Raw genomic sequence first — 16176 nt, forward strand, 5'->3', positions numbered from 1 at the left:
TGTTGAAGTGACTAAAGTAGGTGAAATAGATGGTCTTATCTTGGCCCTGCTGTTTAGAGGAAGGCTTTCAGTTACCATTCCCTTTCTAGTACATGATGTTAGCTATGGGACTCAAAAATATCCTTAAGCAGGGATGGTGGTGAATCCTTGTAGTCCAATCTACTCAAGACCCAGCTACTCTGTAGGACAATCTTTTGCGTTTCAGATCAACCTGAGAAACAATAGCAAGTTTCTTCTCCAGAAAGAAAGAAAGAAAGAAAGAAAGCAAGCAAGCAAAGCAAGAAAGGGGGGAAGGAAGGAGCCTATTATCAGGCTGAAGAAGTTGCATTGTGTTTCTCTTCTCTTTGTGAGCTCTAGTGGGAGGTAAGAGAGATGGAAGATCAGCGCTTTCTTATCACAACCAGCTCTTTCAACACGCCTTTTCTTATTGCTCCAAGCTTTTTGAAGAGTTGTAGGAGTGTGGGAAAGTTCATTCCCCCCTTTCTTTCTTACATGCTTTTTTCTTTTTGGGGTATAGGGTCTTACTGTTTATTCCTGGCTGGCCTCAAACACAGAGATCTATCCTCCTATCTTTCCCCCTTGAGTGTTGGGGTTAAAGTCATATTTTGAGTCCTTAATACATTAATTATAGTTCTGGTTTCGTTTGACATAGTGTCTTACTGTGTAGTTTTGCTTGGCTGTGAACTAGTGGTCCTTCTGCATCACCCTTCAGAGTGCTAGGATTACAGGCAAGAACCATAGTGCCTGGTTTATTCATAGTTATTTTAAATTCCTTATGTGATAGTTCTTAAGTCTCTGCCTTATTTTCATCTGGTTCTAATACTTCCTTCATCTATTTAGGCCATTTTCTTGCCCTTTTGTATGCCTTGTGTGTGCACATACTGAATATGGTATATTGGATGATACTCTGAAAAAGTAGGCGTTTAGTAGGGGTTTTATGTTCCTCAGCCAGGAACTGAGCCATTAAAATTTTTCCATTCATTCATTCATTCATTCATTCAGTTGATGTGTATGCATGCATGTGTGTAGCTGCACACATGAAGGTCAGAGGACAGTTTACAGAGATTAGTTCTTTCCTGCCACAATATGAGTTCTGGGAATTTAACTCAGGTTCTCAGTGTTGGCAAGCATGTATCCTTCTGTGCTAAGCTATGTCACCTCATTAGTTTACTCCAATGCAGTGGGTTGTAACCTTTTTTTTTTCTTTTTTCTTTTCTTTTTTTTTTTTTCCGGAGCTGGGGACCGAACCCAGGGCCTTGCGCTTGCTAGGCAAGTGCTCTACCGCTGAGCTAAATCCCCAACCCCGGTTGTAACCTTTTTAATACTGCGACCCTTTAATACAGTTCCTTATGTTGTGGTGACCCCAACCACAAAACTATTTCATTGCTATTTCATAACTAAATGTGCTACTGTTATGAGCTGGAATGCAAACATCTGATATGCAACCCCCAGAAGGGTCACACCCCACAGGGTGAGAACCACTGCTTTGGCGTCTTTTGTTCGGTTGTTTGTTTTTGTTTGTTTGTTTGTTTTTTCCTACTTTTTGCTCCTAGCCTTTCCCTAAGATTATCAGAGACTGTCTCGCCTGTCTCACTTTTCGGTGGTGGTCTTCCGTTCTATACTGAAACCCTGTTGAAATGGTGGGAAAGAGTGAGATGGGGAAGTGTTTTGTCACGTAGGGCTTCAGCTGTGCAGGAGTCCTCCTTAGCCATATCCTTCCCAAACATTTTCAGGGCCGCTGTGTCTTTCTCCTCCTTTTGCTAAGTGAAATGGGAATAACAACTTGGACTAGAGCTAATTAATTCCTCTTCTTCCAGAATATATAAGTTTCAGGTACATTTTGTTTGAGAGTGTTAGCCTTTGTTATTGAAGAACATTCTGAACTTATTCTGAACTGGGCCACATGGTACAGACTTGTAATCTATTTGGGAGGCTGAGGCAGGAGATTCCAAGTATAAGGAGTACTGTATAAGTACAAGAATGGGTTTATTTGAAAATTGTACTTTTGCATTTCAAAAGTACTTACATTCTCCATCCCGGAAGAAGGGTTTTGGTTTTTTGTTTGTTTGTTTCTGTTGTTGTTTTTATTTTGAGACAGGGTCTCTGTGTTAGCTCTGGGTGTCCTGGAATTCCCTCTGACCAGTCCAGCCTCAACCTGCATATGTTTCTCAAATGCTGGCATGAAAGGCAGGCACCACCACACCTATCGAGGAAGAGATTCTGATTGGCTCTTACACCCTGGGAATATTTCAGATTGGTTACTTTTCCTCTCCTACAAAGGGGAGGAGATTTCAGATTCTGGAGGCAGGCGAAGCTTCAAGAGTGGGAGGGTCTCTTCTCCTTAGAGCGCTCATTCCACAAACTGGTCTCACTTAGCACTTGGCAGATTTATTTTCATTACTAATATTTTACTCTAGAGCCTTTGGCCACAGGTAAGTGTCTTGGGGGTGATTCTATGCATTTGTCCATCTAGAGATAGGGAACTCTCTTGCCCTGTGGCCCTGCTTCTCTGGCAGGTTGGAGCAAACTTGCTGACTTCAAAGTTGTTAGGGTCTTTTCTTGCCGTAATGACCGGAATGATGATATCTGAACTCCACATGTGTTGGAGCTGAAACTGGAAGTCCTACGTTTATATTTTAAAATTAGAAAGATCTTGTCCAGATTAAAAATAATGTTCTGCAAGAGGGTTTTAAACTTTCCTGTGAACCATTTGCTTAGCAGAGATGACTCATTCTCAGTTATTTCCATCCTTTTGAGTCTTAGATCTCTATTTTCATATGTTTAGTAAGAACTTTTTCAGAACAAAAAATTTGAAAAGCTTAAGAACTTCATCTAGTTCTTGAAAATTGCTAAGAACACTATCTTGAGTTAACTAAAAATATTATGTTTCTTGATGCCCCCAGCATTGTTTTTTTTTTTTTTGACTTGTCAGCTACCTTTTATAGACTTCACTAAAGTAGTCCTGGGGAGTTTTCTTTACTATTTCATCCTATTTGTTTTTGTAAAAATATCTCAGTTTCTAAGGCACTTTCCAATGTCTACAGATGCAGCTCTTTGGACTGTGAAAAATGAACGAGAATAAAGGTGGAAGTCTTATACTGCCAATGACTTGTTCTCAATTAGCCTTGAGGAAGGAACTAATTATAAACTCTAGATCTTGGTGACTTTCGCTTAATAGGACTACTTTTATACTCTGTATAAAACAGAGGACAGTTCATCTAAAATGTGTTATTTATCTAGCTGAGAAAGTACTCTGTGTACTTTGAAGCCTTGTAATTTGATAACTTGCTAAAAAATTTAATTTGGGGAAGCTTATGTCCTTACCCTTGGATAAGAGTTGCAAACAGTCTCAGGTGATTGACACATTGTAAATTTCATTAATCTTGCCCTTTTTCTAGGGTTCATTTTAAATCTTGTTTTTCTCACAGCAAGTACTGTGAGAAATGGCCATTAGAACAAAGAAACAAATTAGTTTTTAGATGTTTAAAATTGATTATTAATTGGATAACTCTTACCGTTTATGTTAAAAACTATTATTTTTCCTGTTTTATTATACCCAAGTCTTTACAATGACTATGTTTGGGAAAATGTCTTTTGAAGTAGGCAAACTCAAATATTAAGTGTGATGAATATCATTTTAACTCAGCAGTTGAAACTTACTTTATAAATGATTTGCTGCATTGAAAATATTTAATTAAAATAGTAGTTATGTAAAAATTACCAGTGGTCCATTCATAGTGAGACACATTTGGTATGCCCTGAATTAGAGGCAGACAGCCCTTCATTCTGCTTTTGCTCTAAGGACTTGGTCACAAAGAGATAGAGGATCTTGGGAAGAAATGGATGGAGACTAGCAGGTGTTTGGAACTGTTTGGCTCACATTTTGCATCCTAGAAGTTTCCACCCACACTCAGTAGGCTAGGCGATGGTAGCAGTGCTCCTCCTGCAAATGTTCTCAGCTTAAGCCCTTCATGTGTCCTAATTATCTCCTCCTAACTGCTGGGCCATCTCTCCAGGGCCTCATCACTCTTGATAGCCTCTTCACATTTCGTTTCCATCAAAAGTTACTTGCTCTCTGTTAGTCCAGTTCCCATCCTCTTCCCAAGCTATTTGTTCCTGCTCTAATCCTGCCCTGTCAGCCCTCCCACTCATTCTGCAAAGCCTCAGATAACCATTTGTAATGTCTTCCATGGCCTTAGTCTTGTCCTAGTTTCATGGTGTAATCCTTGGTTCTGCATCCAGGGCTTCTTTCTTACTAAGTAACATCTGACATAGCTCTTTTGTGACCTTCACCTCTTACACTGCCCACTGTGTTAACCTTTACCTGTCCTGCCTTTTAGTGCTTTGAATATAGAGTTCTTTACCTTTAATTTGTTTGCTCTTTCTCTCTCATCAAGCAATAATTTTCTTGCTTCTTGTATGGCTATCTCTAATCAGTTTGGCTGGGGTTTTCTTACCTTATTCTCTGTCAGTACCTCTTGGTTATTATCTTCTCAGCATCTATTTACATGTGTAATTGTATAGTCACTTCTTCACTGAGTCTTCCTTTAATTATATAATGTACATACTGTTTTGAAATTAAGATATAGGATGTCTCTTACACTGGATTTCTTGATTCCTTTTAGAATTGTGAAATGATTTATCTTTTGATCAATTATATCATAGATTTAATAAAATGCTGTAGCTTTTAAAGACAAGATCTTACTCTGTAGCTCAGGATAACTCAATAGTTAACCCGGGCTGGTCTAGAACTCTCAGTGACCTTTCTCCTTCAGCCTTCTAAGGGCTTGAGATTACTGGCATGTACTAGCAAAACATCATATTTGAAATGATCTAGTTTTCCCATTTGATTTCAAGTTCACAAGTTCGTTACTCACTGGAAAGTGCCCATTCCTGTTATAGTACATTTCACCTAGTAGACACTGAACCTAATGGAAATGTTGGCCCAACCTGTACAGCTGCATCAATCAGTGTATGAGTATGAATTGTTAATATGCCAAACAGTTGACTCATTATTTTGGGCGATTGTTTTATACTGAGGAGACCTTTAAATTTATGCTTTCTCATTTATGTAACTTGTTTCATTATAGGTACACATATGTTCTGGTTTAGGAGCACTTACCATTTATGAAAATGCATTCACATAAGCTTTTGCCTGGTGTCAGCAATTTCCTTTTATTGGGGGAGTAGGGAAGGTACCGAACAGCAGCAGGCTTTTAGACTTTAGGCAGGTGTGACTCTTGAACTTACTGTCTTATTTCACTTCATCCTCCAAGGCGTGCACTCACTTGGTGTGCCCACCTTTTAAGTGCAAGAACAACGGACAGGCAACATGAGTGATTGGAGTGCCTTACACCAGCTCCTAGAAAAGGTTCAACCCTACTCCACAGCTGGAGGAAAGGTATGGATCAAGGTCCTTTTCATTTTCCGCATCCTGCTCCTGGGCACTGCTATCGAGTCAGCCTGGAGTGATGAGCAGTTTGAATTCCATTGCAACACTCAACAGCCTGGTTGTGAAAATGTCTGCTATGACCAAGCCTTCCCAATCTCTCACGTGCGCCTCTGGGTCCTACAGGTCATATTCGTATCTGTGCCTACACTCTTACACCTGGCACATGTGTACTATGTGATTCGACAGAATGAGAAGTTGAAGAAGCAAGAGGAGGAGGAACTTAAAGTTGCTCATTTTAATGGGGCCAGTGGGGAAAGGCGCTTGCAGAAACATACAGGAAAGCATATCAAGTGTGGCAGTAAAGAACATGGTAACAGGAAAATGAGAGGCAGATTGCTGCTAACCTACATGGCCAGCATCTTCTTCAAGTCTGTCTTCGAGGTGGCCTTCCTTCTGATCCAGTGGTACCTTTATGGATTCACTCTGAGTGCCGTTTACATCTGTGAACAGTCTCCTTGCCCACATCGGGTGGACTGCTTCCTCTCTCGCCCCACAGAAAAAACCATCTTCATCCTCTTCATGTTGGTGGTGTCAATGGTGTCTTTTGTCTTGAATGTCATCGAGCTGTTCTATGTCTTATTTAAGGCTATTAAGAATCATCTGGGGAATGAGAAGGAGGAAGTTTACTGTAATCCAGTTGAGCTACAAAAACCTTCCTGTGTCTCTTCGTCAGCTGTTCTCACCACCATATGTTCTAGTGATCAGGTAGTCCCGGTGGGACTTTCTTCCTTCTATATGTAAAGAGAACAGAACCATGTCAGTTACAGTGCATAGTCAAAGGGGGAAGGGCAGGCAGGAAGTATCCTTTCTGGCTTGTTCTGAGCCTTTTTTCCCCCTCTGTGATGATAAACAGAATTCTTAGAGGGTTTTAGGTAGACAGAAAAGCAAAGCAAGGGTACTGGACATTAACATTCTAGAACTATCTAACAGAAGCAATGACTGAGTTAACAGCAGCCTGATAACCTAGACTTTGTGATTTATGCTTGAAAACATTGTGGAAGTAAATTATCTTTTTTTTTTGGTTCTTTTTTTTCTGGAGCTGGGGACCGAACCCAGGGCCTTGCGCTTTCTAGGTAAGCGCTCTACCACTGAGCTAAATCCCCAGCCCCGTAAATTATCTTTTCCCTTAAAATGCATCATCCAATTTATTGAATAATATGTAATAGTTCTGTTAATTGAAAAGAGTATATATTTCTCTTATACACTATAGCAGTAATCCCATTGCTGAGATAAACAACATATTTTACTTGTTCAAGGTAGAGTCATACTTAACTGGATCAGTTGTACTGACAAAAGCACTTGGAGAGCACTACAAACTTAACGAAATGCTTAGAGGTAAACTCTGAAATGTGCCTACGTGAACTTGGCAATCATAGGCACTCTCGGCTTTGTTCTCAGTAATGCATATTAATTCAGATCTTACATTCTGCGGTGAGTTTTGCAGTCTCATGGGATGACTGGCATTTTTCATGTTCATATTAAGATTTTATTTGGAAATCAGGAGAGGGTGAAGGGGGTTTGTACAATTCCTGTGTAATTGGCCTGAAACATATCAAGAAAGGGTACCCATTTCTTCCAATGCCTTTTAAAACATTCCACAGGTGGTTGAAAGTGTTGAGCTGCAGACTTTCATTCTTGTATGACAGCCCCCCCCCACAATTTTATACAAGAAATGCTTACCATATGATGTTAAGCTACTGTCGTGTTCAGCTTCATTTCATGCAATGCCAGCTTAGTATATCTTGTGGAGAATTCTTTAGTCAATAAAGCCTTTGGAACTCTTCATTGGAGCATCTTAATTTTAACAACCTAAGGTGGGTGTGGTGGCTTGTGGAGGCCAAGGCAGTTGCAGAGTGTCCTAGGCCCTTGGCTAGCTTGGACTACAGTGAGAGACACTTCTGCCATGAAACACAGTACTCTGTAACCACAGCTTTTGGACGTCAGGTTGAATACTCTGCCACTATTCCAGGAACAGCATCCTTCACTTCATGTAACAGAATCCATGACTTTGAGATGTGCAAGAAGAATGTTACTTAGGTTTTTTTCCCTTCCCTTTTAAGGAATGTACTCTTCATCATTAAGTATCTTCCCACTCCAGGGAACTCAGGAGAATGGAGAACACAGGAACAAATCATCAAACCTGCAGTTTATAACATCTTGTTCTGACAGTTGGTACAGTCTCATTTGGAAAACCTAGTCTCTTAGTTAAATGGGGAGTATTAGGCTTTCTTTGCAGTACATTGGGAAGATTATAATCAGTTACTTCGTAATGGGGTACTTATGCCTTTTGGACCCTGCAAAAGTTCGAAAGCCTTTGAATCAGATTGGGCACTCCCTAGTCCCATTTCACAGTCATTTTCACATGTAGCTTTCTTGTTTTGATTGCAGTTTTACCCCGAGATAATTACAGGTTGGAACATAATTGTAAGAAATAATAGATTCTGGATTCCCTCACCACATTTCAATAGTGACCTTTTTTTTTTTTTTTTTTTTTAGACGGGATCTCTCTATGTAGCCCTATTTGGTTTGGAACTTGCTATGTAGATAAGGCTGGCTTTGAATTCACAGAGACTTACTGGACTTTGCTCCTGTAGTGTTAGGATTAAAAGCGTGTACAACCATAACCATACCTGGCCAAATATGTGGAGGTTTTTTGTTTTATTTTGGTTTTGTTTTATTTTTTCTTTGGGCTTTGCATTTATTTATTTTTTTAATTAATTTTTTTTTTACTTATTCCCTTTATATCACATTCACCACCTGCATCCCAGTCACTCCCTGCCACAATCCTTCCCACCCTCCTCCCCTTCTCCTCTGGGCAGTACACCCGTACTCCCTCCCTTCCTTAGCACATCAAGTCTCTGCACGTCTAGGCGCCTCCTCTCGCACTGAGGCCAGACAAGGCAACCCAGCTACTAGACATATCCCACAGGATAGCCTCCGCTCCAGTTGTTCAGGACACATATGAAAACCAAGCTGCACATCTCCTGCGTATATGCAGAAAGACCTAGGTGCAGCCTCTGTATCCTCTTTGGTTGGTGGTTCACACTCTGAGAGCCCCAAGGGCCCATGTTAGTTGACTCTGTTGGTCTTCCTGTGGAGTTGCTATTCCATTTGAAACACACAAGGAAGACATAGGACCAAGTATTATATATTCCAATCTGGTCTTGAAGCTGTGATGCTTTACTGTGAAGGTGACCTTGAACTTCTGATACCCCTGCCTTCACCTCCTTAGTCCTGGGATTACAAGTATATGCCTCCATGCCTGGTTTATACTATGCTGGGGATTGGATCCATGGCTTTGTACATGTCCAGCAAGCCACTGAGCTACACCCCCGATTTTTACTGTTTTTTTTAAAAATAGGGTCTCTTGTAACCCATGCTGGTCTTGAACTTAGTATGTAGCCAAAGGTGATTTTTTTTCCTGCTTCTTTCTATTTACTAGGAGTACAAATGCGTGCCATCATGCTTGTTAACTTTTCACATAATTTCAGGTAGAAAATTGACACATTATTCATTAACCTTCAGATTTCACCAATTTTATATGCACTCATTGTATTTTAGTTATGTATAACTTCATAATTTGTGTAGAGTTATGTGCCCTCTACAGTCAAAATATACAGCAGTTTTAGCAATATTATCTTTTAGCCATATCCTTCCCTTCTTCCCAACCCCTGGTAACTCCTAATCTTTACTTCATCTGTATAATTTTTTCATTTCAAGAATGCTCATTAGACAAATTATATAGGCTATAACACCTTTAGGATGATTCTTTTGGCAGTTGTTGTTTGTGTAATGTTGCAGTAAATAATTAAAAAAAAAAGGTGTGCTTCTGGTTCCCTTGCATACCATTGCACATTTTCTCTCCTGGGCTCCCTCTGACCCAGGCAGTGTTCGAGCCATTCCAGCTCGGCACCCTGCCAAGCCGCCCTGTCCTCACTCACAGCTCCCTTGGTGGTTCACTGCCATGCCAGTTTCATATAGAGACCGCCTATCTCACCACTCTCTTACTGTGGACTCAATTAAGTCACCACAGAAAGAACACACCACACAATAACCTCTGATCCAATTGAGAAGACATAATTTGCTCATTTAGATAGCACAAAATCCTGTGCACACCCATCCCTTCAGAATAGTCATAACAACCTGTAACTATGCACAGAGAGGAAGCTTAACGTCTTCCGCCATGTTCTTCCAGCTCCTCCTCCCCTCTCTGGCCTCCTCTCTCCTCTTCTCCCTCCCTTCTAAAACATTTGTTCCCACCTATCCTTCCTTCTCTTCCCATGAGAGGTCTTGTTCTATCGTGAACCTGCCTTCACCTGCAGAATTACGTCCACCCACAGTGTATAGTATGTGCAACGTTACATTTATGGGTATGCCTGCCTTGCAAATACATGTGCAAGCCAGAGGTTGATACCAGCTGGGGAGCCTAGATAGAATGAGGCTATCCTTTCTGAACCAGAGATAATAGAAGTCTGTGTGTGTGTATGTGTGTGTGTGTGTGTGTGTGTGTGTGTGTGTGTATTATAATGAAGATCCCCTAATAAAGTCTGTCAGCAGTACTTTAGACGTTAATTTTGAAAGAAGATTTTGCTGTTTATCTGAGTGAAAGAGTTTATAGTTTTGTGGAGTTCAGAGGCCTGTGAAATAAATATAACATGTTCTGTGACCCTAATGAGCACTTTTATTTTCTTTTTTCTTTGGTTTTTGTGTTATTCTGGTGATTGACAGTTAATTGATTCCTTGTGACAGAGTCTTGCTTGTGTATGGGCTACTTTAGTGAGAGTGTGTGTGTCTGTGTGTGTGTGTGTGTGTGTGTGTGTGTATGCGAGCGCGCGCATGCACACAGACACACGCAGACACACACACACACAGACACACACACACACACACACAGACACCCATCTATCCATCACCCTTCTCCATCTAAATCCTTTCCAACTTCCACCAACACTAGGTAGTCATCAAAGAAGGTTAGAGGGGAAAGGGAGCTTCAATCTTGTTAGACTACCTCCTGCTGATTGGGGCATCAAGTTATCAGGATATCTCCAACCAGCAATCCAGCAACCAGCAATCTAGAAATGCAGCAATCTAGAAAGAGTAGAAGCAGCAAGAGCAACAGCAGGAAGCAGCAGCAGTGGGGGCAGCAGCAAGGGGAGAAGGCTCTCTTGGGGCGCTCATGTTCGTACCATGTCAAGAGTTCCCAGAATTCCAAATGTAAAGTATCTGCAGCTGGCAAAAATCACAGCCCTGCTAGATCATGAGAGAAATCCTAGCAGCTGTGGACAATCTGAAGCAGCCCCAATCCCATACCTGGGATTAAAACAAAACATAACTACTGGATTTTAAAAGACACCAAAATCTCACTACACTTGTGTCCTGAACTGATAATTAAACTTTCAATCCCCTTTCTCACTTTTACAAGTGCACTGCCACATTCATCTTACAATTCTGTTTTGAAAATAAAACTTAAATTTACATCCCCTGACTTGTGATCCTATTGAAACAGCTTGGCTGCTATGCTGTTGTTAGACACATGCTAAGAGACCTTGTGCTTTATAGTTATCTTAGTTATCATATTTTACTTGGGTTACCTTTAAGCCTTTTGCTGAGGGCTGCTGTCTACCAGGCAGAACATACCCAGGCTTCAGCTCCCCAGGCCATGTACTTTGTGATCAGATGGTTAAAAAAAAATCTCTGCAAGAACCTCCAGTCAGAAGTCCTGGAGACCTGCATGCATGCAAGTGTCATAGCCCCATGGCCTCCCCAGGCCTGGTAGTGACTCTGATCTTGTCAGTTCCAATACTGTCCTGAGGCTTAGCTTACAAATAACAGTAAGGACTGGTATTTGGACTGGTATAAGGACTTTTCCCTAAGGGAAAGTGGAGCCAGGCCTTAGAATTAGACCTAGGTCCTCACTTGGGAACATACTTAAGATGTTTGGGAATACCTACAAGCAGAACATTTTGTTTAACTTAGATCAACACTGAACATTTTTTTGTCTTTTCATTTAACCCAACAGTATCCCAGGAATATGAGCTATTATTAGGCCCAGATTTCCTAACAAGGAGATTGAGGTACCAGGAGGTGAGTAATGCCCTTCAGGCCGCTCACTTGGGTAGTAATGTGCTGGAGGCAAGGTTTAAATCCCTGTAGTCTCTGGCTCTCAAGCTGATGATCTCATCCTTCTTAGATCTCATCCTTCTTTTGGAAGTCTGATGGCCTTTGAGTTCTATGTCACCACCTTCATTTGCTTGGCATCAGGAGTGGCAGATATGTCTGAAAGAAGATGCCACACCATTGAATATTATTAAAGAATGTTTCCAATGAGAAAGGTTGAGTTTGTTTTTCCCCAACTGCCTAGGAAACCATGTAGGTAGACTTGATAGCATTGTTATGAGAGAGGACCCAGGACAACTTACATTTTTTTAACTGTTTGGAATGTAGCCCTCTATATGGAGAGTTTTCTTTTTGACTTTCTTTTTGTAAGTAGGAAACAAAATCTTCTTAGAAAACTGATTGCTTAGTGCTCGATAGAAATTTTAGCATGGTTTGTGATCTGTGTATTTGTTTTACACCATATTTCTTTGTGCTTTCTGATCGATTCTGTGCTGTAGCTTTAGTCTTGTTTAAATACAGCTAGAAGAATAGCTTGAAGGACATAATTCAAAACCAGTATGTCAATATTATTCATCGATTTAGATTTTAGCTCAAGGACTTCTGTAAAGCTGTTAGAAGTCAGCCATGTTCCTTGTTCCTCAGTTAGAAAAGATCCATGCTTCCCTTTACTTTGCCTCCTTTTCAGCAAAAATACTTCCTCTCTCCCCCTTTTGAAATGTAGACTGAAGTCCCATTATATATATATTTTTTCATTCCATGGACTTAGTACAATGTCTTAACTATTTGTTCTATGCCACAAAATACAAAGTAATGAATATAAATCTGTGCTATTTTGTTAAGAAATAGTATATAATTTCTCCTATAATCATCTGTTAATTTACATTTTTCCAAAATTCCTCCTTTTTCTCTTAATTTTTTTGAAGCACTTAGCCACCATGATGTTTATAAAGCAGATATTTTTCAAATTTATATGGCTTCATTGTCTGTGCAATTTGAATATAATTTATTACTGTAAGGAGATTCTTTGTCCTAGTTAAAGACAAACCACAAGCAAAAACTTTAAACCTTCAGATTAATTCATTAAGCAGCCATTTTGCTGTAGATTTAGGACAAAGGGCAGAAACGGCATGCTCAGCCTCTATAGAAAGCTTCCTATATAGAAGGAAAGGGCTCACAGCAATATAGTAATGATTTTTGCTCTGTGTCCTTGAGTTTAACCTGTCAGAGAATGAACAAAAAGAAGTCATTGTTTTTGAAGCTTAGACGGTCGATCCTTCTAACAAAAAACGTATTTCAAGTCTTTACTTTTTGTAGTGTTTTTAGTTACAATTAAATCTTATCTCATTTCCTTGCTAGGATATCCTTTGTGTCATTTCATGATTACTGAAACTTTGGTCAGAGTCACAGTGGCTCACACCTGCAATCCCAGCACTTTTCTTTAAAACATAGGAAGTTGTGATCTCATTGAGGCGTTCAATAATGGTATTTGAAGAGGATTTCCAACATTATTACCCCACTAATGTTTTCTCTATAAGGTCCACATTTTATAGCCAAATATGAATGAAATTGTAGGGTACTTTCTATACCTCTCTTATTTCACTTGCACAGTGACTTGCAATTCCTTTTATGTTGTCTCAAATGGCAAGATTTCTTCTCTTTATGGCTACATGGTATTTTATTATGAATATGGACAGTTTTACTGTCTGTCCGTCCATTGATAGACATTTACCTTCACTACTGTGAGTAGCATTACACCAAATTTGAGAATGCAGATGTCTTTATTCCTTAATGATTTCATTTCTTTCCAATATGTAGCCAGTAGTGGGACTGCTAGACAGTGTGGAAGATGTTTTTAAGTTTTTCTGAGGAATCTCCATTCTGTTTTTCATGGTGTCTATACTAATTTACATTTCTATCAACATTGTGTCTGTTTTCCTTTTTCTCCATGTTGTCTCTAGTACTTGGTGTCTTTTATCTGATGGTAGGCATTCTTATTTGAGTAAGGTGATACTTTTTTTATAGTTTTTAAATTTTATAAAATTATTCTGTGTGTACGGGGTGGCTGTCTGTATGTCTATGGATCACATCCCTTCCTGGTACCTGTGGAAGCCATAAGAGAGCAATGGATTCCACTGGAACTGGATTTTTGGACAGTTGTAAGCCACCATGTGGGTTCTGAGAATCAAACCCCGGTTCTCTAGAAGTGCAGCCAGTGTTCTTAAACAAAGAGCCATCTCTCACCCCATCAGTGTAGATTTGATTGACATTTCTCTGGGAAGTAGTGCTGTTGAGTATTTTTCATATTCATATTTGTCTTTTGAGAGATGTTTATCAAAGTCTGTTGCCCACGTTTAAAAATTCGGTTGTTGCAGTTTGTTATTGTTTTGTTGTTGGGTTGAATTTCTTATATTCATTGGTATTCTTGACATTCAGTAACCAGACCTAAAACTTTGATTCAAAATGTATACTGTTTTCTGGCTGTTTCTCTGACATCACTGAACTACTGAAGACTTTCAGGCCATTGTTGTTCCATTAATATCACCATGTGGGGGAATTTGTCTTCCTTCTTCCTCTTTTTATCCTTAGTGCTTATGTGACATGACATCGTCATTAAAGTTCCATGGTAGTTATGGGAAATAGTCCATCTTCCAGACTCTTAATATGATGTGGTACATATGTAAGATAAAGTGATGGGGAATTGGATATGAAGACCAAATGCTTCTTAAAAATTACCACAGGCTACTGCTTTGTGTTTTATATTCTTTTTGTGGTAAGAGAATGCAAGACTGAAATTATCTAGTTTTTTTTTCATAATGCATAATAAGGTATGAAGAGTTTTCACTAAATTAGCCACTTTAAAGGGATATTCATATTTATTTTTTGTGAGCATGAGTGTTTTGCCTTCATGTATATATGTGTACTACATACGTGCCTAGTGCCTGAGAAGAACAGAAGGGACCTGAGGAGGTCAGAAGAGAACACAGGGGCTGGAACTGGAAGTGAGCCTCCAGATGTGTGTGTGCTGAGAATCTAACTTGCAAGCGCAGCAAGTGTTCTTAACCACTGAACAATCGCTCGACCTCCATGAAACGTTTTAGGAAAAGAAAAAAATTGTTAGTGTTAATTATACCTTTCATGTGTACACAACTGTGGTGAAGATCAGTGGCCTCGTACTCTAATCAGATGTGGGTTAACCCATTTTGTGATCATGTATGCTCAGTATGTATGAACACATCTGTCCCAGCACATGGTCACACTGCCCTTAGAGGAATGCACTGCAGTGTTCCAGGATGACTTTCCACATTTCTCTTGCTATACCTCAGTCTCTCTCATCTGGGCAGTGTCAATGGCACTTAGGCACCTGAGGACCCAGGTACTCTGAAGAATAAGCCTGTTTCTTTTGATCTTGGGAGTTTCATTAAGCATACTTAAATGTTTATATATATATATATATATATATATATATATATATATATATATATGAATAAGCTTCGTCATCGGGTGGGAAGAAATACAGAGACCCAAAGTCAGACACTATACATAGAGTGAAAGACCTTAGAGCACTCAAGTCGAAATGGGATTCTCCATCAGATCCCTTCCTCAGGGCTGAGGAAACCCTGTGGAAGAGGAGGCAGAAAGAATGTGAGAGACAGAGGGGATGGAGGACACCAGGAGAACAAGTCCCTCTAAATTAACATGATCAAAGGTTATATGAACTCACAGAAACTGAAGCAGAATGCACTGGCCCTGCATTGATCTGCACCAGGTCCTCTGCATATATCATAGGGCTTCCAGTTTAGTGTCTTTTTTTTTTTTTTTTTTTTTTTTTTATTTACATTTTTTTTTTTATTAACTTGAGTATTTCTTATATACATTTCGAGTGTTATTCCCTTTCCCGGTTTCCGGGCAAACATCCCCCTCCCCCCTCCCCTTCCTTATGGGTGTTCCCCTCCCAACCCTCCCCCCATTGCCGCCCTCCCCCCATAGACTAGTTCACTGGGGGTTCAGTCTTAGCAGGACCCAGAGCTTCCCCTTCCACTGGTGCTCTTACTAGGATATTCATTGCTACCTATGGGGTCAGAGTCCAGGGTCAGTCCATGTATAGTCTTTAGGTAGTGGCTTAGTCCCTGGAAGCTCTGGTTGCTTGGCATTGTTGTACTTTTGGGGTCTCGAGTCCCTTCAAGCTCTTCCAGTTCTTTCTCTGATTCCTTCAATAGGGGACCTATTCTCAGTTCAGTGGTTTGCTGCTGGCATTCGCCTCTATATTTGCTGTATTCTGGCTGTGTCTCTCAGGAGCGATCTACATCCGGCTCCTGTCGGTCTGCACTTCTTTGCTTCATCCATCTTGTCTAATTGGGTGGCTGTATATGTATGGGCCACATGTGGGGCAGGCTCTGAATGGGTGTTCCTTCAGTCTCTGTTTTAATCTTTGCCTCTCCCTTCCCTGCCAAGGGTATTCTTTTTCCTCATTTAAAGAAGGAGTGAAGCATTCACATTTTGATCATCCGTCTTGAGTTTCGTTTGTTCTAGGGATCTAGGGTAATTCAAGCATTTGGGCTAATAGCCACTTATCAATGAGTGCATACCATGTATGTCTTTCTGTGATT

General features: G+C 40.2%; 2 protein-coding genes across 6 annotated transcripts in view; both read left to right on the forward strand.

Moving 5' to 3' along the window:
• The window catches only part of Cdkl5 (cyclin-dependent kinase-like 5), a 230447-nt gene that overhangs the window by 80741 nt on the left and 133530 nt on the right, over nucleotides 1–16176 (forward strand). The gene's annotated exons all lie outside the window — the stretch shown is intronic.
• Gja6 (gap junction protein, alpha 6) lies at nucleotides 2333–7229 on the forward strand. The gene is made up of 2 exons (NM_019308.2): nucleotides 2333–2432; nucleotides 5277–7229. Exon 2 carries the CDS (start codon nucleotides 5333–5335, stop codon nucleotides 6191–6193), a length of 861 nt encoding a protein of 286 aa, NP_062181.1. The 5' UTR covers nucleotides 2333–2432; nucleotides 5277–5332; the 3' UTR covers nucleotides 6194–7229.

Source organism: Rattus norvegicus, chromosome X, assembly GCF_036323735.1.
Source record: "Rattus norvegicus strain BN/NHsdMcwi chromosome X, GRCr8, whole genome shotgun sequence".
Taxonomy (NCBI): domain Eukaryota; kingdom Metazoa; phylum Chordata; class Mammalia; order Rodentia; family Muridae; genus Rattus; species Rattus norvegicus.

Excerpts from the sequence above, each read along its gene's own strand:
- Gja6 (NM_019308.2), top strand. The coding sequence starts at position 5,333 with ATGAGTGATTGGAGTGCCTTACACCAGCTCCTAGAAAAGGTTCAACCC.